This window comes from Homarus americanus, unplaced genomic scaffold (genome assembly GCF_018991925.1).
Source record: "Homarus americanus isolate GMGI-L3 unplaced genomic scaffold, GMGI_Hamer_2.0 scaffold5589, whole genome shotgun sequence".
Classification (NCBI taxonomy): Eukaryota; Metazoa; Arthropoda; class Malacostraca; order Decapoda; family Nephropidae; genus Homarus; species Homarus americanus.
This window is the reverse complement of record NW_024736650.1, coordinates 2608869-2627169: the sequence shown is the minus strand read 5'-3', so window position 1 is coordinate 2627169 and position 18301 is coordinate 2608869. Positions and strand designations below refer to the sequence as shown.

General features: G+C 35.0%; 1 protein-coding gene across 2 annotated transcripts in view; it reads left to right on the top strand.

Annotated features, from left to right (window-relative positions):
• The window catches only part of LOC121872277 (protein melted-like), a 36909-nt gene extending 19544 nt beyond the window's left edge, over window positions 1–17365 (top strand). For both annotated transcript variants that reach the window (XM_042374951.1, XM_042374952.1), the window contains 12 exons: window positions 141–403; window positions 1435–1728; window positions 2927–3133; window positions 3507–3641; window positions 4087–4190; window positions 4733–4868; window positions 5032–5171; window positions 5450–5578; window positions 7549–7677; window positions 8021–8146; window positions 10393–10533; window positions 12481–17365. In XM_042374951.1, coding sequence (XP_042230885.1) covers window positions 141–403; window positions 1435–1728; window positions 2927–3133; window positions 3507–3641; window positions 4087–4190; window positions 4733–4868; window positions 5032–5171; window positions 5450–5578; window positions 7549–7677; window positions 8021–8146; window positions 10393–10533; window positions 12481–12642 — 1966 coding nt within the window. In that variant the 3' untranslated portion in view covers window positions 12643–17365. The remainder of the gene's footprint in view (window positions 1–140; window positions 404–1434; window positions 1729–2926; window positions 3134–3506; window positions 3642–4086; window positions 4191–4732; window positions 4869–5031; window positions 5172–5449; window positions 5579–7548; window positions 7678–8020; window positions 8147–10392; window positions 10534–12480) is intronic.
• Window positions 17366–18301: the final 936 nt, after the last annotated feature.

Below are 18301 nucleotides of genomic sequence, written 5' to 3'. Positions count from 1 at the left end.
TAGCCTAAATCCTCTTACCTAAGCTAGCATGAAATGATGGCAAAATGTTTAGTTTGGGGGGTACTGTTTATTTTACAATAGGATATGTTTTTAAATTATAATTAATTTTCTCTTCTCATGTTATTTTTTGCCCAATACAGGAACACCAATGTTAACCACACTCCTGGTGGGGTGACCATTGTTCGTGTGGGTGGCAGTGGTGGCAAAGCAGATGCAGTGGTTGGCTCGAGCCGTACAGATCTCAGCCTAGCTACACGTGACCTGAGTATATTCCAGCCTCATTCATCAAGTGCAGCTGGTGTTGGAAAGTTTGGCCACAAATACCAGAAACACAGTGATACTTCAAGAAGTACTGGACGCTTAGTCACGGCCTCCAATAGATCTATGCCGAGATTAAATGCCTGTAAGTAATCTTTTACAGTGTGAAGTTTCAATGTTATATTTTATTATAAGGTTAAATGTAGCAGTAAAACTATCATTGGAAAGGTTTTGCTGAATTTTAAGACATAGGAGGCTCTGATTCTTTAAAAAATTATCATCACAATTCAGTTCTGGTGGTCAGGTGACTAAAACATACACATCAGGAGAGCACTTGATGTTTTCTCTTGTTTATTGCCACAGAGACCTTCTGAATAAAAAAAAACTTACAACAATCATTGTTTAGCCTGTCTCATTGGTGTTAATATGACTGTTGTGATATTTGTCATTGTTGAGGTGTCAGTTGACTTGGTGCCTTGTTTTGTTATACTGTATCTGTGTTTTGGTTTATTGCTGTCTACACAGGTTTATGATGACTCGCTTTGTTTTTATTCTTATGTGCGACACTTAAGGCTAAATTTTCTTGAGTCAAATAAATGCATAGATAAATTTTTTAGTGCAGTATAAAAAATCAGTCAATTATCAATGGCATTTATCTGTTTTAAGTCTTTGTTATATGTAATTTAGCTGAATAGATGCATCCTCTCACTGTAGGAGTGAGAACTAGTAGGGGTTCCCCGGGTTATGAATGGGTTCCGTTCCTGAGGACGTTCGTAAGTCAGATTTGTGAATAAGTCGGGACACATGCTATATACCGTACTTACAACACAATGTTTAAAATCTCACTTTATCATATCTTAAGTCCTTATATGCATCTAAAATCACTTAATTTAAGACAAAAGAAGAAATAGATTGACAAAATACAGTAAATGAAAGTAAAAAATAAGTCTGCAGGTAAATAAAATACTGTAAATTTCAAGTTTAACCTCGTTGTATCGGTGGGTGTTCGTAAGTCAGGGACCTCCTGTATATATATTTTGATGCATGCCATCTTATGCATTTAGACAAATGAATAGCCTTCTAAGCATTGCATAAGACATCAAACATAGTTTTCTCATTTTAAATTATGTAACTGATTATTTTTCATTTGAATCTACATATGTTTATTGATTACAGTACCTCAAAGTACTGGTCGCCTCGGGTCATCCTCCATTCAGCTGAACAAGTCCATGACACGCCTCAGTTCCTCACATGGTATGCACATAAATCGCTCCGTCACTGTTCTGGCTCCTCCGTCACGTCACTTCTCTGGCCACCTTGGACCAAGTTCAAGTCACCTGGCTCACAGTTCAGTTACTGGACACCATCTGGGTGGATCACAAGTGGGTGGCTCACACATTGGAGTGTCACGACTAGTGTCTAGTCCTCCCCCACCTGGAGTTCCTATGTCTGCTGTATCATCACTTCCAGGTGAGTCTGTCTGAGGTGGCTATGTATTCTCAAAGTTCCCTTCCTTCCAATGGGTAACAACCAAGTTGCTGAAATGGAAGTTTGAAGCTTGAGTTGACAATTTAGGAGTAAGTCGTGTAGCATTTGCTTTCTGTATTATTAGTATGATACGACCCATCAAGCTTCATACCTTAATTTGTGACTTGCTTCTATTATCCCTATGACTGCAGTGGGGAGATATTCCTAATCTTTTTATTAGTATTACTAGTTAATTCCTTGGGATGTATTTCCCACCTTTAGACGTACTATAATAGATGATGTACGAGTTGCCTGCTCCAGAATCGGTTATTTAGTGGGATTTCAGGATCAATCCTCCAATTTTAAAGCCTTTATATAGATGTTGCATTAATTACAGTTAGAAAGGTTGATAACAGATTTCATGTAATATCACTTAAGGAAATTCCCTTAACCCTTTCACCGCGTCGGCCAATTTCGGCGGTATTCCCCAATAAGTGCCAAAAGTCACTAAAAAGCGAAAATGCTTACATTAATGTTTTAACTACTTTTTTTTAATGAATAAAGAGTGATTTTCCTTTCACATTTTACACGCCTTACTCACTCACGTATTCCAGACATTTCTGAAAGGCAAAGAAAAACAAAAAGTATCGGAAAACCCGTCTCAATATGCCATGTTTGGCTCTCTGGTTATCTGTTTCACTCTATTTCCTCTTATATTATGTTTTCTTTCTCCTCTATTCATTATGTACTACCGCTTTATAATACATATTTCATATAACACACTCCTAAACTTTTAAAATATCACTATATACCATTATTCTCTAAAAAAGTTGAATAAAAAATGTCACAAAATTTTCCATCATGGCATATGCAAGACAAAATTTCACTTCCCAACTTACCTTGTTCATTTAGTCATAAAAATGGGGAAACTGGGCGAAAAACAGAGCAGCAATGTTAACTCCTCTTGTTTTGATGGCGGGAGCTTTAGCTTGCCCCAGTCGTCGCTAGGTGGCAGCATCTCCTGGGCCGGAGCATAATTCAACCCCTGAAGGACTGTAGTCGAGTTATGCGTGAAGGGAAAGTTTTTTTTACGAATGTGGACTAAAGTCGATTTACAAGGTAAAGGACAAAAATCAAAATGTGAATAAAGTTAAGCCATGCGGTGAAAGGGTTAAATTAGTGTTTCTGTAACTTTGATCAGGTACAGTGAGTCCAACCAAGAGCATGAGCTCCTCCTTAGCGACCCTACGTGAAGGTGCTGGAGAGCTGGGTGCTTCATCAGGGGTGCTGGTTGGCCCTCACCTATCCCAGGCAACTCTCCTACCTCCAGAACTGCCTCACACTACAACAGTCACTTCCACAGGACATCATACTTTATCACTCCCACTTCATTTGTCCCGAGAACTTGGTTAGTACAGTAATTGTGTATTATTGCTACCTCCTCTCTATATAGTGTGTGCGCGTGCGTGCCAGATCCCTTTCAATAATCATTACATCATAGCAGAAAAAGCTCGTCTTTATGAAATTTAAATATTTTAATGCAAATTTTTAATGATCAGATTTATGACTTTTAGTAATGTGAGAAAGTATTTCCATATATATATTTATAATTGATATGTTGAAGTTTATGAATATCTCACAGCTGTAGGAGGGGAGATGTTCACCACATGTTGTATCATGTTGCTGGATAACTTCTTATTGATTTAGTTACCTTTCAGTAGCATTGAGTTTATGTATATAGCCACCACAGCTATAGACTTGTTATCCATTGTCCTGGACAGCTCCCTCATCTTTACCAGTGACGGTTACTGGTATAGGCGGTGTCATCACACACCTCAGGCACTCACAGTCTCCACTCTCCTTGCCTCCCTCCACCACCACTGTCACCACCATAACAACTCCACATTCTTCATCTGGTAATATCAGTTACTTTTTATTTTAATTTATGAATGTCACTTACACTGTTCTGTCAGAGGTAGAAAATCAAACCATTATGTAATCATCTAGTGAAGCTGTGAGGCTCTAGTGTCAGGGAATAATGTAGAACAGTATATGAGGATTCTTAGAATAAATGTGAACATATTTTATACATATTTATCTGTAAAAACAAACAAGGAAATTGTATTACATAACTGAGAAGTGTAAAAGTAAACACTGGCTGAAACTGGTTACAACTTTGTCAGGTTTAATATGTGACATGTTTATATCATTTATTGCTCTTTACCTGGGGATACAGTACAATTCTGTTAGTTACAGTTTTTTAATGATCTTTTGTAGAAGTATATGTGCAGGAACATAAAGCATTTCTTGATGACTTACATACATGAAGATGTTTTTCTGAAGTGTTCGATATATTTCTAGGGAGTTGTGTTACAAGTGGCCATGGTGTTGCAACAAGATCTAACACAACTCTGACTCAAATCACTCATGACCACCACACCACGACTACCAATGCCTGCACTCAGGTCAGTAAAATGTGTGTTTATTAGTTCCACTTATAGTCCATTTGTAGGAATGAAATGTCTTAGAAAATTAAAAATTTTCATTTCAATTGATAAATATATTTTTTTAGCTACAGTACCTTGTTTATTGCCATATTTTAATGTGCTAATATGTGACAGTTCTTGTTTATTTGGGTTTCTGTTTCTAACTTTGATTTCCTGACTAGAGGGTAGAAGAGGTATTTGTTTAGTCACTGGGTCATAGTTCAAATATTTGCTGACAAAACGATTAATTTTCTCCACTTATATTTTAATTCTTTGTTATAGGAATGAAAAGCAGATGCCTTTCTTATGTACTGTAATTTATTAATTAATATATAAAAAGAATCTGAAATTTAGTTAAACCTTTTTTTGGTGATGAATACAGTACTGTACCTTGAATGGGAAACTAGTTAGGAAAATTGTAAATGTGGTCTCCTGTTGCTTATGTGGGAAGTAGCTTAAATGATTTATCTTTAACTCAGTATAACTTTTGGAAATACAGTTGAAATCTTATGTATATACAGAGAATAAGTGTCTTTGAGCCTTTTGCTATGAGGGATACAGTACAGCACTTCTGTGAGAAACACCTGGACAAGATTAAAGCTTACATGCAGAAAGTGTTTGTCAAGCTTCCTCTCCCTGTGCGCTGTGGGATTGAAGGTAAGAAAGCATTATCATTCCTAATTTCGTGTTTATATAATAATATTTCAGTTATTTATTCATAAATGAAGCTCAACCAGCTGGTAATGGCATTTTAAAATTTTTTGTAACTTAAGTACCTCTGGATACTCTCACTCAAAATTTTGTACATGTGCTTCCACAGAGAGAAAAAATAAAAAACATGCCAAGCTGTACTTTGCATGTCAGGGTAAAGGAGAACATTGTCTCTACAATAAACATCTCTTTACTATGAAAACCAGAAACCCAAGGATCTGGATTCACCTCATGTTCCTTGCTCTTCAGGTAAGTCTTTCCCTGCCAGTCACTTTAGTTCTTATATGTTGAAAAGGAAGAGGAGGATGACTTGTCATTATTAAAGAAATTTAGTCATCAGTCAGGTAGTTCATTGGATAATTAATTTCATTATTTGTACATGAGATCAAGATTAAGATGGATCAGCAGTTTCATCATCATTTTGATTTAAACTCACTTAAAATTTATTATTCATGAGTTTTATTGATATGTATTTATTATTGTATAATTGTATATGGGTACCTATAGTTGCCTTTACCATGGATTAGGCTCGGTCCTGTGTGGCCCTGAGTACTCGAGAGATGCAGGTGAGCAGCCTCAAGAATTGCTGGGACATTCTCAAGTGTGATACCAAGACGTTTGTCACCCTGGTCACATCTGCCTTCCCTTCTGCAAAGGTCAGCCATTAATACTAATACGTGTATATATATATATATATATATATATATATATATATATATATATATATATATATATATATATATATATATATATATATATATATATATATATATATATATATATATACTTATACAGCATTGTAAAGCATGTACTTTGATCTTTTTGATGAGTCGTATTCTTCTTTAACTTCACCAGAAACATTGTGGTATCTAACACTGGACACATGATTTCATTTCATTGAGAATTTTATCTTATTTACTTATAACTTGAGTATCAATTTCATTTATGATCCAGCCTGTGTTAAGTATTGCCTCTGAGTCCAACCCTGCCCACAGTATTACACACAGTACCTGATATTTTGGGTCCAAAGTCTCAAGGTCCATTGGTATAAGTCACTCTTTAGTTTGCAGAATTCACATGTTCACCAAGTGGATGGCCTGGATGGTGTGTCAGTTGTTGAAGTGCTACTGTATATTGTATCCAATCTGTCATTTCCTCACACTGATAGCAAGATATGACAATTACTCTTTTTTTTTTACGAATTGTCCATCAACATCCATAAGCGAGCCACATCATGTGCCTTTATGCCATTGGCTTTTATCAGATATGCTGAGCAAGAAATTTACATTATGTAATACTATTGTTTAAAGATCATTATTGTTGAACTGAATAAATAATAGAATGATCAGGTAGATAGATAGAAAAGACTCATGTCATATAGTAGTTACACTTGAAGGGTTGACCATTTTTTCACTTAATTGGCAAATTGCATAGTTGAGGCTTCTTCCCATAGTGACACTCTGAATGGCAGACATATTACTCATCAGATTTTCCTTTATAAAATCAAAATCAAAATGGTTTTGTTACTGTCAAACAATAAATCACTTACTAAAAAGATACACAGAATTATAAAATAGGCATATAAAGTAATTTCCTTATTCTTCATATGTTTGCTCTCTACATTATTTGAGCATGGTGAATATTGTGGGGAAAGGAAACAGGTGGCTCATTTAGTCCCCATTTGTTCCTGATGAATTTATCCTTTAGTGTCTAGTGTTAGTACAGTACTGGAGGAGACTGGAATACAGTACCTGGAAGAAACCTGGATACACCTTTCTCATATCTGATCTGGGGATTGAACCTGGGATAAAGTAGTGAGAGGCAAGTGCATCACCACTAACACCAGTACTGTACTATCATTACATTACTGTGTATGAATTTTGTAAGAAATTCCCCCAACTCTACTTAATAGGTGTGCACCACTAAGATATACATACAAATCCCATAACATTTTGCACTGAGGTATGTTGGGTTCATCACTGGTTACTTGAAGTTCACTTTGGTTATATTCTGGTGCTGTATTGTTTTAATTGAAGTCTAATTACTAGAGACGCCTCAGTCAAGTCTTGCTACTTTCTGAACGTGTAGCTGTCTGGTAGCTCATCTTATTACTACTGTATACTGTATTGAGTCACTGTAGTGAGAGTTAGACTAACATAAAGAATGCTTTGGGGAGTGTGTCGAACATTGTTATTGGATTATCATTGATTAAATATATAAAATGGGTTGGATTTGAATTTAAGAGAGGGCTCTTATGATGTAATGTAATGATTATCCTTAGCAAGTGGTGGGGGGTGGGGGGTTGAGCCTCTGCCATTCCTTTCCCAAGACCCAAAATTGCTCTTGCAGTAGTTACAAAAATAAAGTCAATATCTAATAAAATATCTGCTCTTTACATGTTTCTTTAGATATCTATTAGAAAATGGAAAATTTTGAGTTTTTGTATATAAACAATACCAGATTTGAATAATGAACGTGTTAAAAAAGTCACCTGAAGAGAAGCAAATAGGATTTATTTGGTTTTTGTAATTATGATTCCCTTGAGAAGAGAAAAGAAGGGCTTCTGTCTCACTAATATTCTCTTCTTGTCACTGTCGTTGAGTGTGATACAAACTTCTACTTTCAGGACATGGACATGTTAATGCACGAGTTGCGAAATGCAAGATTTTTTGATGTTTTCGAGTACAACGGAGTAGAGCAACAGTGGGGTTGTTTCCTCTGTAATCACCCTGATCGAGCCAGAGGTTTTGTCGATGTAAGTATCTGTACATTTCATTTTAATTCTCCAATTAAGAGTACTTGTATTAGTGTACTGTTCTTAGCTGAAAACCTGCATTATTTTTCATACATGTATGATTACTGTTTTCGTATGGGATAACCTTGGCATTTGCAAGCTTGTAGAAGTAGGAGACAGAGAGAAAGGCAGCTTTTATTTGTTTTGGAGAACTTTAAATTATTTACCCGCAGGAAGATTGCTCACAGTATCCTTGGAAGAACTTATATCCTCAACATGCAACTTTAATATATAATTCATCCGTTTATTACTTTCTCGACTTGACTTGTTTTCATCTTCTGTATTTATCATTTCATTTGACTAGGAGGACACCCCTGTAATTGAGGGACAGCTGAAGGAAAAGAAGAGCAAGTGGAAAATTTTTCGCAAGTGGCGCACAAGATACTTTACCCTCTCAGGGGCACATCTCTCTTACAGAGGAGCTGGCACAGTAAGTACTGTATGAGATTATGCTAAATTGCAGTGTTAAATTACATTATTCCAGTATTAAAAAGCTAAATGCAGTGCATGAAGGAAGTAAGCTAGACTTTTTTCTTCTTCTCATATACTTGTAGTACTGTATAGTAAGTCCTCGCTTAACGTCAGGGTTACGTTCCCGAAAACGCAAAGTTATACGAAACAACGTTAAGCGGATCAATTTTCCCCTATAAGAAATAGATAAAATATGGGAGTTAAGTTCCTGAGCCTCCCTTTGCCCCATGAAATACATTACATATACAGTGAACCCTCGCTTTACGCTTTACTACGCTTTACGCCATTTTTTTTTTTTTTACGCGTTTCTACATTAACATGGTACCCTGCCACTTTACCCGGTGCATCTACTCATATACGCGGGTGAAGTGTAATTTTTTTATTTAGCTCATAAAATTCATACAAATTACCCGGCCAGAATATAATTTACATTGCTGGAATTCTTACAATTTGATGATCATTTTGAATATAAACATCATAGAGTTTGCATTAGACATATAAATTTTAGATCAAATGTAAGTATTTTGTTTACTCTTAGTAAATATGTTATCTTTTGTGCAAAATATATGACATTTATATTCAAAATATTCCTGGTCTTACAAGGAATCCAGCAATGTCAATTATATTATCCTAACTTTAGTTTGAGGTATTATATATTACTATACAATACCTTAAAATCTAGTGTTTTCCCCCAAACATTTCTCAGAGAGGGAAGAGCCAGCGAGTGTAAGAGGGGGAGGGAGTCGAGTCCATTATTTGAATGGACATTAACTTGGCGACTATTTCTCTATTTCTCTTAAATATTAATTGTGTGCTTGTACCATCATAAAGTTAAGATGTTATTTTTACTAGAACATAGGTATTGTGTCGGGAAAAAGTGGAGTTTGGGGGTCGGCCCGGTCTCTATTTCAATTAATCCCTTATGTTATGTTGTTCACTTTACGCGGGCCGCCGTGGGTTCAATTGACCGCGTAAAGTGAGGGTTCACTGTACCAGGAAATTTTAAAATTTACACCTGGAAAAAGCCAGGAAATTTTGTTTTGTCTGACCAGTAGACACCCTGACTATCGTTACTAGTATATAAACACGTTAGTTTTCACTTTCCCCAAAAATATCGATTTATGTAAAAAATGTGCCTGACCTAATACAGTACTTTAGTTTTTGGCACAAGGGGAAAAAAATAGATTTTGTTTAAATTTCATACAAAGGTACTACTGTACTTTACATGCTGATGTAGGATCTGGGTTCACAATTTAATCAGTTGAGTAATTAATATAAATTAATGAGCTTTGAAACAATGAAAGATATTTAGAATACTGTACACTGTACTCCTGTATTTATAAATTCAATTAAACTTTGCCGGATTCCTGTAATTAAGTGAGATATAAGGGGGAGGAAGGGGGATAAAGGTGAGGAAAAAAATAGTTGATTATGCAATCTTGAAACCTTTCTGTCTAAGCCAACCCCAATGGTTAGTTAGTCTGGTGAATGATTTTTTTTATTTAATGGGGATTAGCCCACCTGAGCACAGGTCACTGACCCACATCAGGGCCTGGGGGGGTGGAAATATAATAATAATAATAATTAATAAAATTAGATAAAAATTATAACCAAAAAATAAAAATACTAATAATAATAACAACAACCATAAATAAACACACAAACGAAAAAAAATAAATCAAGAATGAGAAACAATATACAGCATGTTGTGTTGTTAATAGTAAGAGAAACAATTGAAACCCTGCAATTGTGTGTAAATGAGGCAGAAAGTCAGATCAGCAACCTGGGACTTGGTCACAATTTTTTTGATCGTATATGGCAGCAAGGTCTAGCTTCCAATATCTTTCCAGGCGGTAGTAACTCCCTGTTTGATAACATAGATATAAGATGCTCTGTGATAGTAGTTGTAAATGAAGATTGAAATTAAAGTAGAATAACAGATGACGTAAATGTTTGAAAGAGATATGTCAGTTAGAGACTCAGGGAAGGTGCTGTACCAAGTTGGTGGTGTGGTGTGTCACCTTGGGGACACATAGATCAAGTTCATTATTATTTCATTAACTTTATTGTGATTATTATTATTATTATTATTATTATTATTATTATTATTAGTTCTAGTAGTAGTAGTAGTAGTAGTACTGTAGTAGATTTATGTCATAGGTGTATAATGAACATATACTGTAAAAAAAATCATTTTGTAAACAGGAGCAGGACAAGATAGAAGAAAAAGGTGGCATTGATGTGCATCAAATACGCAGTGTCAAGGTTAACAGAGGTGGCAGTAGACACATTCCCAAGGCATTTGAAATATTCACTGATAATAAATCCTTTGTACTAAAAGCCAAGGTGAGTTTATTAAACAAGTTTAGTTTGAGCCAAGTGTATGGTACTTTATTTTCTTGTAATGATAAATGGTTGCTGCTATGAGAATGCAGTACAGTACTGGAAAAATAATATAAGACTAACATACTGTATAGTGCACAAATTTCACTTTCCTCTCCTTAATATTGTAAAGTTTCAGGGAAGTAACACTTGTTTTCTGTTTACCATTTATCTCTGACATAACTAGGGTTCATGGGAAATTTCTTTAAGGTCTTCTCAGCACTCCCATACAGATATCTGCACTCCAACTTTAATTACTGTATCACAGAGTCATTTTATCTGATCTTTTTATACATCCATCATCTCCTTGTAAACACACTCAGCAGCTCTTTCTTGTCAAAAAACACCAATGCATTTTTACTTCTACTTCCTTGTTCAAGAAAAATTTATGTCACGAGTAAGTTCAACACATTTATAAATTATAGTGTCTTGCTTTCTCAAAGTTATACAGTACAGTCTAGCCTTTCATGGTGTATGATTGATAACTTGGAGATAGAAAGCACAGCCCCAGTATTTAGCTCGGTGAAAAGAAAATAATAAAGGCAGTAGAATATGAATAATAGATATTGCTGAAGATTAAAGAGGGAGAAAATTTTAATACTGTACACTGTCAAGAACTACATAAATGAAATGTTGTTCTCAGAATTAGTTTCTAGAAAAAAATTCATCACTTACGACATTTTTGGTCTAATTTGGAAGTGAGATAAGATTGGTTCTTGGAAAAATTTCTTTTGTGCAAGAAAATGATGGGTACTAATAAGGAGTTATCTAGTCAACACCTGTATCTTACAGTTATAAGAGAGTTGTCTACTTGTACAGAACTGAAGGCGATTGTTTCAGCTTATTTCATGTGTGCGATGGGAGGAATGCCATGCTCTAGGGATTGGTTTAATTTTTCAGACTTTATTTTAGTACAGTATAAGGTAGAGTTAACACAGCCCTTGCAGTAAGTCAAATTCAGGCAGTAGTCAACCACATGACTATAGTTAGTTGGTACGTTGATACATCTTAGTTGTTAGCAGGATGAACCTTATAGGCCACTGGATCCACATTAGCACTTGAAGCTTCTTTTCCACCTCAATCATTTGATATAGCTGGCTTCTGCTACTTAGGTGACCTGTAAGAAGCTGCAAGCCATAAATAAATGACTGAAATTCCATTTTATGACAGCCTGAACTAAGTAACTTGAGTCTTTGCTCCTCCCTGGGGGTCACAGGCAGAATGTGCAATGTTGGTGTGATATCGTGGCTCAGTAGCCTTTGGCCTTTCATGGTAACTTTTGTTTCCAATTAGTATACCTTTTGGGGGAATGTGGTAGCAACAGGGAGGTTTTACTAATGCAGTAAATGGATTAGTAACAGCAGATCTTGTCCCAGGGTTTCCTGGGTATTGACCCTGTACAGTACATAAAATTAATTGGCTATTACACAAATTGCTTGATCCAGGCTTGTTCATGAAGTATAATTTCAGGATCAACCCTTCAATTTTACTTTTTTTCTAATTAAAAATGTAATTAAGTGATTCATTGGCATTTGAAAGTTTTTGGAGGTGTGAGTACAGTATGTGAGAGTTGATTGTTATATCAATTGGTGTAAAAAGTGTAATATTCTTTTTTCTCCTTTCAGCATGAGAAAAGGGGGAGGGATAGTGATGTTGAACCCAACTAATTTTCCCCATTTAATTATAAAAATAATATTCATTGGGGTTAGTTGCATCACAAGAAGGTTGAGTCATTGGGAGCTCTTTCTCATTGGTCATTGGCCAGCTCTCCTTGCTTATCCCACCCTTCTTCCCATGTACTGTAGTTAAATATAATGAGGTTTTAATGCACACTATGTACAGATTGATGTGTGTGTGTATTTGAATGGGTTTGTGCGCTTTAATAATGTACTGTATAATTTAAATCCTTAGGACTCCAGTAATGCAGAGGAGTGGATACGGTGTTTATCCATCGTGGTTGCACATTCCCACGCTCGGGAGGAACAAAGTCACGGACCGCTTAAAACCACCACATCCATTCCCCGTAGCTTTATGTATGGGTATCACTCATCCAACATGCGTACGGCTGTGTAAGCTCTAGTTTTAAATAAATTAAAGAAGTTTTCTAACATCACTATTCTACTGTACTGTAGTCTCTTGTGTATGGCATTGGCCACATTATATTTTGTATGATTGCTTTAAAAATGTATTAGGTCAGTCAGACAAGATTTATGAAATTTATATAACTGTTGATGTTAAAAATTGTTATAAGATATAATATTTATACTCCAAAGTTTATGTGACTAAAATATTTCTTATAAATTCTGAAACTTAATGAAGTACGTACAGGTTGACCATGATTTACGGAAGGGTTGCGTTCCTGAAAAGTTTGTAAATCAAAGCGTATTTTCCCATTGACAAGCATTATAAACGGGGAGATTCACTCCTGTGATAAAAGAAGATATAATCAGACATATAATAAAATGAACTAAAGAAACAATAATTGTAAACATTGAAGTTAATCATAACTGTACAATACAGGAACACTTCAGGCAGTTAATGAACAGGTCAGAGTGAAGGACCAGTTCATAAGGCAGTTGTTTAGATCCCAAAAGCTAATAACACTTTAGAAAAATGTAAGTATGGGGGTCAGGTTTAGTAGTAAGTATCACAAGCCATAATTATATTTAATAGAATTTTTTTTTATCGGTGAGAATTTTTTTTTATCGGTGCTGTCCTTAAAAAATTACATTCCATTGTCACTACTTTCAGCAGCCTCTACAAACAGTTTTTCTGCTTTCTCTAATGAGTATTAAGGTAAATTTATTGAGTAAATATTGTATTTCTGTTGATAAGTATGGCTGTTGAACTCGTTTTGTTATTCAATAATAACATTAAAAGATAAAACTATTCGTCTACCCCCGTGTCTGCCAGCCAGTTGTGGTTTGTTGCCTGGCTCCATTAATTTGTATTTTCTTCACACATCTGTTGCTTCCTTTCATCAACATGTAACAGTTCAGCAATCTAACTTGATAGATTTCTGGTTAACAGTCACACAAAAAACATCATAGGAATTAAATTAGGGGGTATAGTATCTCTGCCAATAAGCTGTAGCCTCATGAACCTGCAGTCACAATGCATCAGTTGAAAGCAAGATTTCGTGCAGCTTCCTTTGATTTAAGTAAAAAAAAAGTCATCTTTACTTACTGGTTTATATGCATAGATCATAGATAAGAAGGCTTTATTGAACTTGTTTTGATATTTAATAAGATATAAGAAAAACGTGTTCATGATTGCTTCTCTGCTAAACACCCAGGGATGGAACATTGATTTATGTTGGTAAATGTCAATAAACATTAGTAATTTCCATATAGTACTGGTATTTGTAGAAGTAATATTTCGTTTCTGCTTCATTTGTTTGCAAATTAAAGGGAACATTCGCATACAGCCAGTTAGGTTCTGGGAGGCTTGTTTGTAAGCTGAACATTCATTAACTAGGGTGTTCCTGTACGTGCAATACTGATGAGTTTAATCCAAACTAAGATGAATTCTACTTAATATAAACTATGGGTGGTCGCTGCCCCGTCACTGCTGCCGTCCATGACAAAAAGCAACTGCCACTAATGGTTGCGATAAACATAACTTATAGTTGCAATAATTAGCTATAATTTACAGTATATATTTTGTATATAATACATTTAGTACATGATACAGTTTCCCAGCTGATGTATGGCCCTTCAGGTGTCTCCTGTATTATGGTGTACACAAATTTTCTCTGCTGTTTCAGTGGTTGTCAAAACACGGTAAAAAAAACAAAATTATTGACCTTGAGTTCCTTTGGTGTACAACACATGCCATGACCTTTCCAGTCATTACTGTACTGAGATAAATGCAGTACAGTATATGGTTTTATCTTCCATATTATTTACTCTCATATACTAAACTATCATTTAATACTAATATTTAGTGTTTTAACCTGGCATGGCTATATAGTACAGCAGACATGGGCAACCCGCGGCCTGGACCATGTGTTTGTGCGGCCCGTGGAGTGATTGAGAAATTCTATCTTATGTGGCCCGCGGTTCAGGTAGACGCAGCTAGTTTATGGTGAGGAAAGCAATATTTATTTAAAGAATAATCTTGACACAATTCGTTTCTGTTTCATCGCCTAAGAGTAAATAACTACGAAAATGTTACAGTGAAATAAGTATACAGTAATAGTCAACAATATAAACATGTTAACTTGTATGAGTTTACGGACCAAGTTCGGCTCGGTCTGTTTGATGGACTAGTTGCTATGTGGCAGTAGGTCACTTGGGAATTAACAAAGGTTGGATAAGTCAAAGTGGGGCCACGGGCAGTGGTCACACAGGGTTTATCTAATTAAGTACTTCCATTATAACACAGAGGTACTCCTGATCATGCTGAGTCTGAATCTATGGTCTATGATTCGATTGTGGGAGGATTATTGGTTGTAATGACGCTTGCACGATATTAATTACATTATTTCAATGCTAATTACTCGCCAATTATGGGTTCCGAGGTGTGATTTTGGTGTTTGTGTGTTATACTGGAAGTACTTAATTAGCTAAACCCTGAGAGAGAGAGATGCCTTTAGGTTGTTTCATTGTAGTTCCTCATATTCCAAGATTAACATTGGCATTATTCTGGTGGGTGTCTCTCATAAGTAAGAAAAATGCTGTAGCTGTAGGAAAAATCAACGTATGCACCAACTATTTCACTCATCTTCTATTAAATGCCAAGAAATTTAACATATTACCTAAAAAAAAATTTGCTAATAAAATATTAACATTACTTTTGGGTTAGGTAGGATATAAATTTTGGTGGGTTGGCCCTCAGAAAAATACCTAAATCGTAATGCGGCCCATGACTGAGGAAAGGTTGCCCATGTCTGCAGTACTGTATGCGTATTCTGTATTTTGGGGAAGAATTAAAAGGTAAATTATTATTTATTTTTTATCTCTCTCTTTCTCTTCCATACTCATATAATCCCTTATTATATTATTTCTCATTAGACTCACTTTACATGGTACTTTTTAGGAACACATCGTGTACGTTAAGTCAGGAGGAGTTGGTGCATCTACCTATGTAATTAGAATATACAGAAAAGCTTCATTAACACTGGGGTTTTAGCTCATAAATTAATACATGGAATAAAAAATAAATTATTCTCTTCAGTAATCCATAAATTGGGTAGCTGTAAATCAGGGTCTACCTGTACATACGGTATATGTAAAATGCTTAATATGATCTTTGATAAAATTGACACACACACAAAGTTAGTAATGGGAAAGTTGATTGTGAGGGTAACAACATGTGAAACTTGAGTTATTCACTGTTTTTATTAATGGGATATGTGTACAGTATATTGTTGATAGAATAGATTTGTTGATTTACATATACTTAGTTCAATGTTGTGAACTGTTGACAATTAATTACTGATTACAGTACTTTTTATGATAAACTCTACAGGCAAGAACTATATTTTTTCAACAATTAAAAAAAAAATACATTGAGGCGTTAAGCTACAATATTGTGGCTGGTAACATCTCTGTGAATGCTAATCAAATAGTACTACGTTTCCTGCAAATTTTCCTGTTTGCACTTAGTGAAATAAGCCAGTATAAAACCATTTCCACATTTGTTTTCACACACAGTTTATTTACCCTTTAAGAGTGTCTCATTTAACTGCTTTACTGGATAGCAGCTCTTAAGTTTTTCTCAGCATCCACTCTAACCATAGTTTAATAATACAATGGCAGCCATACTGTATGTCTTTCACCTGTGATCCTGACACTTTTAATTGAATGCAGTGTGGCTTCTTCATTTATCAATTGATCATCATTAATAGTGAGGTTTTGTTACTGACATAAACTTCACTCAACATTGTTTTCTTTTTCATATTGATATATACTTTTCCCCTTATTCCAAGAATTAACAAAAGTAATTGGTTTAATGAGCATCATCTTAGTATAGCAAGAAAAGGGATTAACAGTTAGATTCGGAGATAGTTATATCTTTGTGTGTCAGGTTCATTTGAACAGCTTATAATGTAGAGAAATGTGTTTGAGCCTCCCCTCCCTACAAGCTGTCATCATGAACATTTGTTGGTCCTTCCATGGCTTTGACAATACAAGATCATCAAGTTTCATTAGTCTTCTCATCCATGTAAGATCATCACTTCTTCTTGTCCTTTTTCAAGCCACCCAATGTTCATATCACTGTCCTAGTAATAATTTAAATATCTGATAAGAATGATGCAAAATGTCAACCTTTTGGTGTTATAGGGCTCAACACCTCTATAAACCCACTGTATAATCATTGAAGAACAATTTTAGAGTATCACAGGGGAGGAGAATGATGGATAACATGTTTGATTATTTTTAATAATAATTGTATCTACAATCTGTAGCTATAATATGTTAACACTCATGCACGTGGGCGAGAGCACTTTTGTGTACAGCATCTCCCTCTTTTCCTTCATATTTGTTAAGTCTTTGTACAGTACCACTTTCTTCCCTGTACAAGGTAAATGAATTGAACTACTTTAACCTAACCTGTTGATTATGGTGCAATATATGCCTGATTATTACCTCAAACAATACACGAGTTACACATACGGTAAATATAAGGAATTATCAGACTCATAAATAATTATAAGGATCGGTCAGAAACTTTCATGTGTATATATAAGGCATTGTCAGAAAATAATTTTTTCCTCATTTAATACTGATTTTTGAGCAAAATATCAAACTAGAGGTGTGAGGGTATGAAGAGAATAAATGACAAGACTTAACAGGTTTCCTAAATATGTGATGCCTATCATATAAATTTCTCTAAGTTTAGCTGCCCACACATATGAAACTATGTATTTCACTGAATATTTTCCTTGTGTTTAGGTCATTTACATAGTTATAGTCAGTATGGTTTTCAATTTCTGTTGGCTCATGGGGGTTTTATAATAATTCTCATCACAAGGAGTTATCATTTTTTATTATTAATATGAACTCTAATGCTCAATGCAATATTTACTCACTTAACATTTTTTGGTTCCTTTAATGGAAGTATAATGTGGGTAGTTTGGTATAGAACCATTTATACGGTGGAGTAGAATAACCTAAATACCATTTTTTTCTGTCTACTGTATTAGAATATCGACAAGTTCAAATACTGTGTGGCTTTTAGGATACATTCAAATTTTTGACATAAATTGTTTATACATTTTAGAATAATTATTACATTATGTTCATCTATATATTTCCACATAAACACCAGCGTGCCTACATACTCTAAACACTATATGGTCATGTGCTATGCTGGTGCAAATGTTTGCAGTGACAATAAGACTTTTGTGGCTTTGTGAATTTAAAATCTCCTTCACTGCTTGAGACATAATCAAGTTTCACAACAAATGCCTCTCCCAAATTCATACCATATTGTAGCCAGTAGTGTTTCTTTTTGCCTAGAGCCTCATTTGTCCTGTCATATTGAAAGGAGAATCTTTCTTGATGTGCTGGTAATAAAACATATTGTAATCTGCATGATACAGACTCAACACATTATAATTAGGCAGTGAAGACTCTGTTATAATATACCTGTTAGATTTCAAGGTGAAGTACTAAATGCTGATAAATGAGCTGTCTTGCTTCCAAGTACTGGGTAATTTAAATATGTAAAAAATTAATAGGCGCAGAACTTGTTATTACAGTAGTTGTGGATGTGGCCCATTATC